Genomic DNA, 14,601 nt, shown 5'->3' with positions numbered 1-14,601 from the left:
TCATGCAGTTAATCAAAACACTCTCTATGGTGAGTCTGTAAAAGTTGACCACGAGCTTCTAGGGGGAGGTTCGCTCTCCTTAGCCTTCTCAGAAAGTGGAGAGAGGCGTTGTTGTGCTTTGCCTACCACCACAGAAGTACTGTCAGCCCAGGAGAGGCCCTCTGTGATGGCGACTCCTAGAAACTTAAAGCTGGAGACTCTCCCCACAGCCTCAGGGTGTTCCGTTTCAGTTCACTCAAGCGTTTCCCGGAAGTGATTTATGTAATAATATTTTAAGAATTTACTAAAAACAGGTTTGGGACATTTTGAGCATATGACTGGATGGCTTCTCATGTGGATTACGTGACCCGAGAACAGAGACTTTTTTCTTATGTTTTGATGTTGTTTGCCGTTGTCCAGCATACTCTCTATGAACGCCTATACTATCGGAAACGCTATGTGTTCTTCATAAAAACAGGACATTAAACTTTTCCTGGCCATCAGTACAAACTACAAAGGGTAAGTAACTTATAATAAAATGTAAATTTCGGATGGAATATTCCTTTAAATCCGTCAACAGACCAGCCTGCAAACTTCAGGTGGAAGTGAAGCTTCAACCAGCTCTGAAATATGAGAGGATGTACCAAGACAGACCTGCTGTCTTTTATGGACACATCGTTTACGGTTTCTCAGGTGATAGATAGATAGATAGATAGATAGATAGATAGATAGATAGATAGATAGATAGATAGATAGATAGATAGATAGATATGAAATGCACTATACGATTGATAGATAGAAATAAAATGCACTATATGATTGATAGATAGATAAATATGAAATGCACTATATGATTGATAGATAGATAGAAATGAAATGCACTATATGATTGATAGATAGATAGATACTTTATTAATTCTATCTATCAATCATATAGTGCATTTCATTTCTATCTATCTATCAATCATATAGTGCATTTCATATTTATCTATCTATCTATCTATCTATCTATCTATCCATCCATCCATCCATCCTAAGAGGAAATTCACAAATTCTCAAACCAACCACAGAAGCAATAGAAGAAAGGGCAGAGTGGGCTCTTTTTCCTTCAAAGTGGGTAGTGACATCCTTCCTATCTTCTATAACACTGGGATGTCCAGACTGTGATATGTTGGGATGGTAACATCACATCAAGAGAGGCCCACCGAATTAACAAGCTAAACAGGCAGGCTCGGTTATGGGGTGAACTCTGGACCCCCTGGAGGTGGTGGTGGAGCACAGAATTAAAACAAAACTAAGTGTCATTATGAACAATGCGGCACATTCTCTCTCTAAGGACTTTCACCTAACAAATTATTCAATAAAAGTGTGTCAACAAAACACTGCGAGGGGCTCCTTTACACCAAAAAGCAATACACCTGTATAGCACCTTACTGGGACTGCCAAGACAAAAGTTTTCTTTTTAATTTTCTTCTTTGTAGTCATTCTGTTGTGTGTATATATATTTTTTCTATCTATTTAGATATTAAAGAGCTTCTTTAAAAAGCCATATTTCCCCTGGGGGACACAAAGTTCTATCTAAGTGGGTAACACTAAAGTAGTTCCTTTCAGTGCCATTTGTGCTGGTGTCTGCACTGTTCATGATTACCTGCTGGGATTCGGATACATTTAAGGAAGCAAACTCCGCAGAAAAAGAAGATTTAAAAATTTAAACAAAGTAAGCACTTGATACAGAGGAAAAAGTTAAAATGTATTGATATCCTGTGTGTGTGTGTATGTGTGTATGCATCTAACTCTATTATCTTTTTCAAAATGCACAATAAAAAATGTGTCAGCTAATTAAACAATGAGATCCATTAAAGGTAACCATGACTGACTGATTGAGAAATTGGTTGGAACAAAAACCTGCAACCACTGGGGTAACCCCAAGACTGAACTTGAGAATCACTGGTGTCAACTGATGGTCAAACATGGTCAAAGGTATCATTCCAAATTACATGTACAACACAACATAGTGTGCAGAATGTGAAGGGGACTGAATACTTTGTATGTATACAGTCTTTGGCTGTGCCAACATTCCTCAGTTGTGACAGCCGTTATCACCTGCATGCAGTCCTGCCTGGTGACCATGCCTCTGTCCAGCTGGAAACACGTCACTGTAAAAAACAAGCACTGTAACTTGCAACCATCACCAAATAAACCTGCCCCGAGTTTGCTCCGTCTCTACCTGCCACTGCTTCAGCCCGATGAATGAATAAACCAGTCAGGTAACTGAATCAGCATCCTGCCCACAGGAGGGAACTGAGCTGCATTCAGTCCTGAGAAGTGTGGACCACTGGTTAAACTGGGATCAACTGGGAAAAAAACCAAACTTATGCATCTTTCTCTTTATCTAGAGCTTACATTCTGTTGACCTTCACAGAGGTGTGCCTCCCCAGCCAAATCCATACAGGGAGCGTAAAGTACACATGGGATCTGTCATCAGCAAGCTCCTCTCCAAGAAAATAATAAGCGAAATGAAGCGTGCCTACGTGTGGCCCCGCCGAGCTCGAACAATGAGATCTGCCGAACTCAAGAAGCCTGAGCGACTACCTTTGGGGGCCCCCTAGCGGCGACACGAGCAAACCCCCATTTCCCACTTCGCTTTGCAGATGAAGAAGGGAAAAAAAAAAGCGGCGACGGAACAGCGCGTGCAGGGTCAGAAGGAGAAACGTTAACGGACGAGTCCTGGTGTGGGTGGCAATCCAACGGCGCAGCCAGCCAAACAGCCCCGCCAGCTTTCCCCCTCCCGCCCCCCTTTTCCATCTGGGTCTCTAGGGCACGAGTGTCACCTCGCCGGATCGCCATCGATCGCTATCTGTCTGCCACAACGCGGACAGAGAGAGACGGGGGGGCGGGGGAGTCAGCCCTGAACTTCAGGTGACCGACCATGGCTTTGACACAGATGAACCCGACTGAAGTGGGAGGGGTGGAAAAAAATACCTCATCGTTAAAAAATCCCAACCTCCTAAGCCCCCCCTTTCCTCGATCGCCCAGGACCCCACTAAAGAAAGTTAGGCGTTTGGCAAGCGAAGTTGGCGATCGGCTTTTGGAGCGGTTACGATCTAAGCTTAGGCACTGAAGCCCGAGTCTAGCCTGGCTCGTCTGATCCGAGTGACCCTTCGTTTCATTGCGGCCACATTCTCGAGTTCCTCCCCTTTCGGAGAGGGAGAGCGAGACACACACAGACACGCGCACTCTCTCTCTCTCTCTTATACACACACTCTCTCTCTCTCTCTCACTCCACTCCCCCTCCTCCTCATGGCTGCGGATTCACGAAACCGCTCGGCGACAATGTTGCCGTTGACTTCCTACCGATACGCGGTTGAGCGCAACCTTTAGGAGAACGGGAGCTCTCGATCGATCAGTCAGCGGCGCGGCGGACGAGGGCTAGCGGTGCGCTCGAAAGCTTCTCCTCGCCAACATGGCTGCCTAGCCCAAACGGGAGAAATCACCTCCGCCGTGCCTTTGTCCGTTTCACCTCTTTAACCCTAAACTACTGCGCCAAACACCCAGCGAGCCACCGGAAAAAAGGAAAAGCAGAAAAAAAAGCAGAAATGGACTTACGCGAAGGCAGGCGCTTGGGCTGCTCCTGCTTCCTCCTGGGCATTTTCACCCCTGTTTAATTACATGCTCCTCCGTGTTTTAGGGATAAGGTGAAAAAAGATGTTCTCCATGGAAATGATGTGCGAGTGTCTGATGGCAGGGACTTGTCGTGCACCTGGCTGTCCCCGGGTTTGGAGTGTGCAGTGGGTAGCGGGAGCAGCGGCGGCAGCAGGAGGAGGCGGTGGTGCTGGTGTTGCTGTGTCTTGACTATGGCTGCTCTCTGTGTATGTGTGTGTCTCCGAGCCCCTAACTAACACTAATGCAGGGATCAAAGGGCAGCAACAGCAGAGCACACACACACACACACACACAGACACGCGCGCGCGGGCACGGGGGCGCGCGCCCGTACGTACAGCGGGGAGCGTGCACCCAACAACACAGGGACTGTGGCCGAGTGAGGAGGCGCGCCACTCCGCGCTGTGCTCCGTGCCACACGCGAGGGTAAAAGGGGCGACACGGAATTAGAGGTGGGCGCTGGAAATGCAGAGGCGGCCAGCGCCGTTGATTTAACGGTTAGGCCGGGGGCCGGCGAATTGAAAAAGGCACTATATATATATTTATCGAATCGACCGACCTATAAATCGCTCTTTATTCATCTCATTATTTCGAGTCCAAGGCTCAATTTAGTATTTTTAGTTAATTTAAATGTAAACCCCGATTCATTGTTTTTATATGGTTTAAATCTAAAATCCATTATTTTTAATAAAACGGTAAAACTTAATCCCAATTTAGTGAGTACCTTTTAAAATTCACTTGTCCTGGAAAAAGGCACAATATATAAAAGCACGAATCGCCCAACCTATAAATCGCTTTTCATTAATTTAATTATTTCGAACCTGCCTCCAGATTTATTCATTTTGGTCAATGTAAAATCTGATTAATTATTTTTATCTCATTTAAATCTAAAACCCAATTTATTGTTTTTAATTAACTTGAAAACTAAATCCCAACTTACTTAGTCCTTTTTAAAGTTCACTTGAAAAAGGTACTATATTAAAGTGTAAATGAACCAACCTATAAATTGCTGTTTATTCTAATTATTTTGAAATCAAAGTCCCAATTTATTATGCTCTGATTGAATTATTTCTTCATTATTGTTATCTAATGCAAGTCTATCCATCCATCCATCCATCCATCCATCTTCCAACCCGCTGAATCCGAACACAGGGTCACGGGGGTCTGCTGGAGCCAATCCCAGCCAACACAGGGCACAAGGCAGGAAACAATCCTGGGCAGGGTGCCAACCCACCGCAGAATGCAAGTCTAAAGCCCAATATATTTTTTTTAATTAAATTAAAATCTAAATCCTAACTTAGTTTGTCCATTTTAAATTTCACTTGTCCCGAAAAAGGCACTTCATAAAAGTGCACTTGGAGGTTTAGAACATTATTTTTTTTAATTAATGTGAATCTAAACCCCACTGTATTTTTTTTATAGTAATTTAAATCTAGATCCTAATTTAATTAGCACACGCCGTTTAAACTTCATCCATTCTGGAAATGGCACTATATACAATTGTGCCTCACTCAGATTAGGAGTTTATTTAAAAATGTAAATCTAAACCTCACTGTTTTTTAAGGTAATTTAAAACTAAATCTCAATTTGATCTGAATTAATGTAAAACTGAATCACAAATTTGTTAGTCCCTTTTAACTTTCACCTATTCCAAGAAAGGCAGTGTGGTGTAGTGCTTCAGGCTCTGGACTTCAGCCTGGGAGGCCGAGGGTTCAAATCTCACTACTGAATTGGTGTGACCTCGAGCACTAACCCTGCCTGCCGAGCTCCCACTCGGGAAAACAAAAGAAACGGAACCAGTCATGTCTCAAATGATGTAAGCCGCCATGGATAATGGTGTCAGCCTAGTAAGTAAAACATGGAAACGGTGCACTCCAGTCACCTTGGGTATTAGAAAATTATTTTTTCATTGTAAATGTAAATCTAAAACCACCGTATTTAAAAAAAAAAAAAATTATGTAAATGTAGCTCCCAATTTTAGTTACCACCCACTGCTTAAATTTAATCCATTTTGGAAAATGCACTACATAAATATATGAATCAACCAACCTGGGACATTGTCACTTTAAATCTAAGGTGTTGTTTATTAATGTAATTTTTTCAAATTTAAATCCACATAGTGTATACAGTATATATATATATATATATATATATATATATATATATATATATATATATATATACACACACACACACACACATATATACATATACATACAGTGTATATATATATATATATATATATATATATATATATATATATATACACACATATACATAGTGTATATATATATATATATATATATATATATATATATATATATATAGTATATATACTGTATATATACACTGTATGCATATTATATACAGTATATCTATATATCTTATGCGTGGATGTGTGTGTGTCAGTCTGCCCGGCCCAGAAGTGCAAGGTTACAGCATGAAGCTCAAAGAAATCTACTCGGTCGCTAAAATGAAACAGTCGACAAAAGAGAAACTCGCTTAGCCACTAATACACAAGCGAGGCGAGCACATCAGCAAATTGAAACCTCCGAGGAGAGAGAGAACCTCACTTAGCTGCTGATAGACAACGGACGCAAGCACATCGGCAAAACGAAACTGCAGAGCAAAGAGAACCTCGCTTAGCTGCTAATGCCCAACCGATGCGATTGATTGATTGAACTGCCAGAATCCATGGTTTCTAGGAGCCCAGGCTTTTTACAGTATGGGCTTACACATCTAGTACACATATCAGACTGCATGCGACAATCTCACAGCAGGCTAAGACCCTGATACCTGCAAATCCTACAAATGCCCCTGCACCGCTTGTGTTAGTTTAAACTTAACGGGTCCCCCAAGAGCTACTCCATTGTAATAGACATTCACATCTGTGGATTTGGAAGGGGAAACTCCAATACCCAACCTCCAAAATCATATACAATTACATGCATGTCTGTCCCTCCAAGCCCCCCCAAATTGTTTACATATATATTTCCATCTGCAGATTTTCAAGCAGGGACAACATACAATTGACAAAAACCACAAGAAGAAGCACCTGAGTGAACGACACAAATGAAAATTGTAAACATCTAACAATGATAATAACATATACTGTACCCACATTTCACATTATTCCTACTAATAACCTGTTTCAATGTTAAAGAATACACTTTTCCTGTAAAACTGTGCTTTGCCATGACCATCAATCAACCAAAAGCCAACTCACTTGAAAAAGTAACAATTGATCTGACGTAGGAATGTGTGGCTCGTGGACAATTGTGGACGGCGTGTTCAAGAGTAAGCAGGGCCAGCGACCAAACAATATTATGATTAGTTATTATTTGAGTGACAACAATTGGTTACATTTCATTTGTGTTTTCCGATTGGAGCGGAAGCAGGAGAAGTGACTTGCTCGTGGTCGCGTATTGGTGTCAGTAGTGGGATTCAAATCCAAAACCTCAGGCAAAGCCTTAACCCCTGCACCACACTGCCTGCCAATAGAAAAGGCCCTTGGTAAATAAAAACCTACAGATATTGTATACAGAAAAGCACTTAGTTACATAGCACTTCTGATATATCGGAATAACTGACCTCCATTGTCTTACAAAATTTCCTAGGTGAAGCCAGGTAACCCACCTAGTGATAATAAAAAAAAAATAACAGTACACGCTACATATAATAGAATCAAACATGCAATCAACACAGCATTCCAGGAAAGTAAGATGTATTAAATCAAACTCAACACGTCACATGCCACCCTTACCCGGGCTTAGAAAACTATCTGAACAAAAGGCCCATTATGAGACGGTTCCTCCTTGTGTTTATTAAAAAACATCAAAAGGAAAACAGAGCAGAGGCCCAGCACGCTTATTTTAGAATAGAAATTCTTTCCAATTTCTGAAAAAAAGGCGTTCTACTGTAATTCACAGAGAAAATTTGATTTGTTCTACTTTTAAATAATATAAGACGTCCCTTTCACAGAGAGTTATGGGGGTGGGGTGGGGCTGGAGATTCTTCCTCTTCAATGAGGTCAGTTGACACGTTGAGACGTTCAGCTTTGAGAGGTCCGCCATGGCTGCAGTTTTTTATTCCAACCAATTTCACAATCAGAAGGCCATTTTACTTTAAATTGATCTCACTGGAATTTTATTTTTCCTTCTTGAATTTTGGGGTGGAGTGGTGGCTCTAAGGCTAGAGACCTGCACTGGCAATCGAAAAGTTGCAGGTTCGAATCCCATAAACATCAAAAGTGACTCTACTTTGTTGGGCCCCTGAGCAAGGCCCTTAACCTGCAATTGCTCCATCCTGGATATGACGTTAATCTACATCCAGCCCTTCATGTGGGCCCTCCAAGCTGCAGGGGAAAAACCTGGGGGTCGCTGGCAGAATTGGCACTCCAGCCACCGCAATAAAAACCTCCCACTGCTCCATTCCATCTGAACTGGTGTGGTGCTGAGGTGTCACCTGTTGCATGGTTGCACTCAGACCCTAATCTAGGATCCTGACTTGGTTTGTCATGTGGTGGGTGTGACAATGCACTGTATCAGCGTGTGCTTCTAACCTACTCCGCCTTGAATTTTGCATTTGTAGCTATGGAAGATTATTTGCGCTAAAAATTAAATGCAATCCAACGTGTTAACAACATTCAAATGCACTACATATGCAAGTGGGCTGTATCATTTCCGCACGGTTATATCCGCATGATTTTCACTATAGCTCGCAAGTTTTAAAAGTATATCGCATTGAATTCATGTCTGCAGATCGGCGTGTCATAAATAATAGCAGAGCAGACATATTGCATTTAGCTCAGTGATAGATCAGTGTTTACTGCATTTCAGTTGGAGACCATGCTACAGTCATTTTCCAACCCGCTACATCCTAACTACAGGGTCACGGGGGTCTGCTGGAGCCAATCCCAGCCAGCACAGGGCGCAAGGCAGGAACAAATCCCCAGGCAGGACACCAACCCACCGCAGGGAACACACACACACACACACACACACCATGCACACACTAGGGACAATTTAGGATCGCCAATGCACCTCACCTGCATGTCTTTGGACTGTGGGAGGAAACCCATGCAGACACGGGGAGAACATGCAAACTCCACGCAGGGAGGACCCGGGAAGCGAACCCGGGTCTCCTAACTGCGCGGCAGCAGCGCTACCCACTGCACCACTGTGCCGCCCCTGCTTTAATTGTGCCAACACTAAAAAAAAATAAAAAATAAAAATCAAATGACCAATAAGCATCAAGAGGTGGAGCAAGGGGCGTCAACAGTTGAGGCAAGAGGCAGTCCAATCATAAGTGTGTTGTATTTGGAAAGAAGGTAAGCAGGGAGTTGATAAGGCAGGGGATCTGCCATCTCATTGAATCAGTGGAAGTTGGCGATCGAAATGACCGAGCTTCTCGTAAGAAAGGGCAAGACGACTCTTTTTCCTTAGGAGATGCTGTACCTTTAATGTGGGTAGTGACATCCTTCACATCTTCTACAACTCAGATAATGGCCAGTGTGGTGTGTTGGGAGGGTGACATTAATTCAAGAGAGGCCCACCGAATCAACAAGCCAATGAAAAGGGCAGGCTCAGTTACGAGACACACTCTGGACCCCCTGGAGGTCGAAGTGAAGGAAAGAATGAAGATTAAACTGAGTGTCATTATGAACAATGCAGCACATCCTCTCTGTGACACAACAACACTGAGGACTTTCAGGCAACAAATTATTCAGCAGAAGTGTGCGAAAAACGCAACAGGGGCTCCTTTATAGCAAGAGCATACTGTATAAGTGCACCACTGGGACTGTCAGATAAGAAGATTATCTTTTTTTTATTCCTTTTATGTTATTCTGGTGTGTGTTCAGACCACAGGTAGATAGACAGATAGATAGATAAATAGATTATCTATCTACTATATAGTGCCTTTCATATCTATCTATCTATCTATCTATCAATCATATAGTGCCTTTCCTATCTATCTCTTACTTTATAATACCTTTCCTATCTACAGTATCTATCCATCTGCCTATCTGTCTATTAAATAGTGCCTTTCATATCAATCTATCTATCTATCTATCTATCTATCTATTAAATAGTGCCTTTCATATCTATCTATCTATGTCAGCTATTAACCCTAAGTAGCTTGCAAGCTGTTAATTTTTTTCTTTCACACTATCTATCATATAGTGCCATTCCTATCTAGCTATCTGTCTATTAAATGGCGCATTTCATATCTATCCATCTATCTATCATATAGTGCCTTTCCTATCTATCTATATATTTATCTGTCTATTATATAGTAGCTTTCATATCTATCAATCATATAGTGCCTTTCTTATCTATCTCTTACTGTATAATACCTCTCCTATCTACAGTATCTATCCATCTGCCAATCTATCTGTCTGTTATATAGTGCCTTTAATATCTGTCTATCTATCAATCAAATGTGGAAGAAAACCCCGAGGAAGACAGGAATAGTTCAATCAATTTGATTTTTATTCAGTCACAGATGAGTATCTGGATTCTAAATTGCAAGGCAGAAGAGCAAAGTTACATTTTTTCTATAGGCTTTTTATAATATCTTCTTCCTCCCCCCCTTATTTAAAATATATATATATTGTTTACTTAAGCTTCTTATTTTATTACGCTAATGGGCCATCTGTTCTTATTTTTTCAATTGTCAGATAGACCCTAAACAAGTAAAGGTCATCTTTCCTTTGTCAAATAGATACGTTCCTAAAGAAACTGTAATACTAGGGTGTTATACTGTGTTAGCCATTATGAATGTAGAGAAAAGCCAAGCAAAATGACACCTTTTATTGGCTAACTAAAAAGATTACAATATGCAAGCTTTCGAGGCAACTCAGGCCCCTTCTTCAGGCAAGATGTAAGATGTAAGGAAATTGTCCTATGTCAGCTTACTGCACCCTGTCTTATGACAGACGCCTTTATGAATAACCTGCCATTATAGCAAAACAGCTTTGTAAGCTATTAACCCTAAGTAGCTTGCAAGCAGTTAATTTTTTTCTTTCACACTATCTATCTATCTATCTATCTATCTATCTATCTATCTATCTATCTATCTATCTATCTATCTATCTATCTATCTATCTATCTATCTATCTATCTATCTATCTATGTTATGTCCAAGCTAATGTAATCTAATGTAGTCATACTGAAGCTCCACACAATGCAAAAAGAAAAGCAAAGTTGCTTTTTCATTGAAGAGTTTAAAGAAAAATAGAAATAGCAAAAAGGCAAGGCCGGAAAAAAGTCAAAAATAGGTTTTGCCTGATGGCAAGAACCTAAAAGAAATTCTCTACCCACTTGTCGATCCTACGTTCCCTTCTTCCTTTACTTTTGAACAACATCCCGAGATAGTTGTTTACTGTTTTCCTATTTTGGTATTTTTAAAATATCTATGTGAAAATGTAATGATGGACAAGAGAAGAAGAAGAAGACATTGCATCTATATATCACTTGTCTCACGACTCAAAGCACTTTATGTACAGTAGTGAGTGGGGAGCCACTTCATCGACTGCCAATGTGTAGCAACCCCCTGGATCAACATACAGACCACAGGGTTGGCGCCCCCTGCTGGCTTCACCAACAACTTTTCCAGCAACAACCCAAGCATTTTCCTAGATGGTCTCCTATCCAAGTACTGGCCGGGCCTAAACATGCTTAGTTTCAGGTTAATGACCTGTTCTGAAGTGCATGTGGCATGGCTGCCAGAAATGTTACAGTGCAAAAACAACAACAGTGAAAAATACCTGAAATTTTTTGTATTATATATGCATATAGTACATGCATACATCCTCAAATCTACTTATCTACCTTATCTGGTTTGGGGGCTGCAGGAGGAAGGAGCCGACTACAACAGCACTTGGGCAGCAGAACCAGTTGTGGATCATCACAGAGACCCACTTGAACACACAAACATACCCACCTGGGGCTGATTTAGAGACATCAGTCAGCCTAAGACACAGAGTGTCAGGTCTCAGGCAGGGTTCCTTCCCTAGCTGGAATTCAAATTCATGTTTCATGCTTGTTTTTGACTCTTTCATTCACGTTAATTTTATTGATTATGTGCATTATTCTTCTATATATATATATATATATATATTTTAGCTGATTACCCAGTGGCTTCACTCACTGAGTGCAAGGGAAGAAAATAAAATGTAGTATTTATAAAATAAGTTTGTTAATTGCCAATTTTATTTTTCAACAAATAAAGAGCATTTACAATAACATAGAAATCAATATAAACAACATTATTAACATCATTATCATATGAGAATATGAAGTAATATATAAGAAGCACATTGCATATAAATATAAATTATTAAATAGTAAAATATTTTGATAAAAGAATTTGAACAACATATAAGAAGCGTATAAATTATTAAACAGTAAAACATTAACATTTAAGAAGTAAAGATACATTGAGTACTACTGCAGTGCTTTCGGGTATACTACATTTTTTGTTTACCCATTACATGCATAAATGTATACTTTTTTTGGTGTACCTACCCGAGAACACGCGACATATAACTGAAAGTGGGAGAAGCATGGATTTTAAACACGCGTTGAGTTCATCGGCTGGTGTCCCTCGTGGAATAACTGGTAATGTTTGACGAAAATTTCCTGCGAGTAAAATGCCAGTACCTCCCATTATTTTGGTAGGATCTCTGAGATCTTGCATTGTTTGGTTCAAGGCTTCATAAGCTCTTTTATGTCCCATGGTGCACTCATCCCAAACTATTATCTTTGAATGTTGCAAGACTTTTGCCTTTCCAGAGCCCTTGCGTATGTTGCAAATTGGATTCTCGTCGTGAGCAAGGTTTAATGGTAATTGCAATGCCGAATGTGCTGCACAGCCTCCATCTAATAATGTAGAAGCGATTCCCCATGACGCTACAGCCAGAGCTATGTCACCATTCACTCTCTTGGCTAGAATCAGGTTTATTAAGAATGTTTTTCCTGTTCCTCTGTGGTCATACGTAATTTCCGTTTCAAATGCGAAAAGAATTATTATATATATATATATATATATATACAGTGGAACCTCTAGATACGAGTTTAATTCGTTCCAGCACTGAGCTTGTATAGCGAATTTCTCGTATCTAGAACAAACTTCCCCATTGAAAATAATGGAAATCCAGTTAATCCGTTCCGCACCCCAAATATATTAACATAAAAATCAATTTTCCTAACAAATAACACTGATAAATTATATATACTGTAGTCTACCTTTAATAAATAACACTGGTAAATAATATAACTGATTATTAAAAGAATCAAAACAGGTGTCCAAAGTGCAGTAGAGCATTCAATAAATCTTTAAATAAATAATCCTTAAAACAGTTGTGAAGTGGAGGTTTAAAATACACAAGAATAACAATCCTTTAACACGAGGTTAAAACGTCAAAAGGATGCAGTCTTTAAAAAACAGATGACAATCCCCGGTGCTTCTTCTCTGTTAGCGTCTCACCTGCGGGCTCTGCAACAGGCGAGACACTCTTAATGGAGCTGACCTTCTCTACACCGTCCTGCTTCAGCTGTTTGGCTCGCCTGTTCAGCTCACTGTTCAGCTACACGCGAGCCTGCACTCGCTCACTTTCCCGCACCGACTTCCTACTGCTGCATGCCTGCTGCAACCTCCGTTCTCTCTCCTCTCTTTTCTTTTCTTTTACGTCTTCTCCCCCTTAACCGGCTCGCGCTTCTCTATATATGCGGGGAGGACATGGCAGCTGCAGCCCATCAGCCACAGGAACAATCATGGATGTGGGCAGTTTCCCACCTGTGCACTTAAGTGAGAAACGCAGACACCGCAGATCGCGGCTTGCAACTGCTACCACGCCCCCTCGCTAAGCCGTGAGCTATACCCACAGCCTGGCTCGTGGCTCGTTACGCGAGCCAATGCTCGCATTTAGATCTGAATTTTTCGCTCATACTTTCCTCGTATTTTGAATTTCTCGTGTACAGAGGTGATTGTATCTCGAGGTTCCACTGTATATATATATATATATATATATATATATATATATACACACAGTATATATAAATAAAATTCAAAGTCTGTCTGTCTGTCTGTCTGTCCATTTTTCACGAGAGAACTACTTAACGAATTTAGATCGAGTTTATTTCTTGAACTTTCCAGTTGATTTTGTGACTTCTCTCATTGTGCTAAGAATCATAGTTCACTTGCAGGAGTCATATATTCCTGCTAATCCGAGACAGAGGCTGCAGGCCGAGGGGTGGGGGAAGCATGACGTCAGGAGTGGGGAGTCGTACGGGGTCCTCCTCACTGTCCTGTTTCACTTCTACGCAGGCACAGCCACGGTGGACAGCTAGCAGTTTATAATTAGGTAAGTAAGCTGCCTGTGTTATGTTCCATGTGTTTTGTGGGTGTTCCCCCTAGAGGTAGGGCCACCTGCCAATCACCACCAGGAACTGCCCTCCACCCTATAAATCTGAAGGGTCTCCCACAGTTCCTGGTGGTTCATTTCGGGAGCATGCCAGGTGTCATGATTAGTCCTGAAATTTGAGCTTTGATAGCCTTTTCCTGTTATAAAGTAGTTTTTGTGTACCGTCGTTAGGGTCGTATGCCGTGTTTCTAGGGGTGTGTTCTCCTGGGTCGTGACCTCGAATTAATCGGCAGACAGGAGAAAAGGTCATCCTTATCTGATCTGTTTGTGATTGTTTTTCGTGTCTTGCCTGGTTTTTCGACTTCTTGACTGTGAATTTTGCCTCTCGTCTGAGTTTCGGTCATTTTGTTTTATTTTCATTTTCATTTCTTTTGATTTTTGCACGCATCTCCCAGTTTAACTCAAGAAACTAGTTATCTGTTTTCCTGCCGAGTCAGGACACCTGGGAGTGACGAGTTTACTTGTCATTATATTTTTTGATTTCTTGCTCTCGTTAGAGAAAGAGACACAGAAAGTGGTGGGGCACATGAAGGCAA

General features: G+C 41.1%; 1 protein-coding gene across 3 annotated transcripts in view; it reads right to left on the bottom strand.

The window, feature by feature from the left end:
- The window catches only part of znf827 (zinc finger protein 827), a 227,094-nt gene extending 223,028 nt beyond the window's left edge, over positions 1-4,066 (bottom strand). For all 3 annotated transcript variants that reach the window (XM_051928105.1, XM_028802722.2, XM_051928106.1), the window contains exon 1: positions 3,586-4,066. In XM_051928105.1, the coding sequence (XP_051784065.1) occupies positions 3,586-3,628 (43 nt within the window). In that variant the 5' untranslated portion in view covers positions 3,629-4,066. The remainder of the gene's footprint in view (positions 1-3,585) is intronic.
- Between the last annotated feature and the right edge of the window lie 10,535 nt (positions 4,067-14,601).

Source organism: Erpetoichthys calabaricus, chromosome 5 (genome assembly GCF_900747795.2).
Source record: "Erpetoichthys calabaricus chromosome 5, fErpCal1.3, whole genome shotgun sequence".
Classification (NCBI taxonomy): Eukaryota; Metazoa; Chordata; class Cladistia; order Polypteriformes; family Polypteridae; genus Erpetoichthys; species Erpetoichthys calabaricus.
Note: the sequence above shows the minus strand (reverse complement) of the source record. Positions and strands in the feature narration are given on the sequence as shown.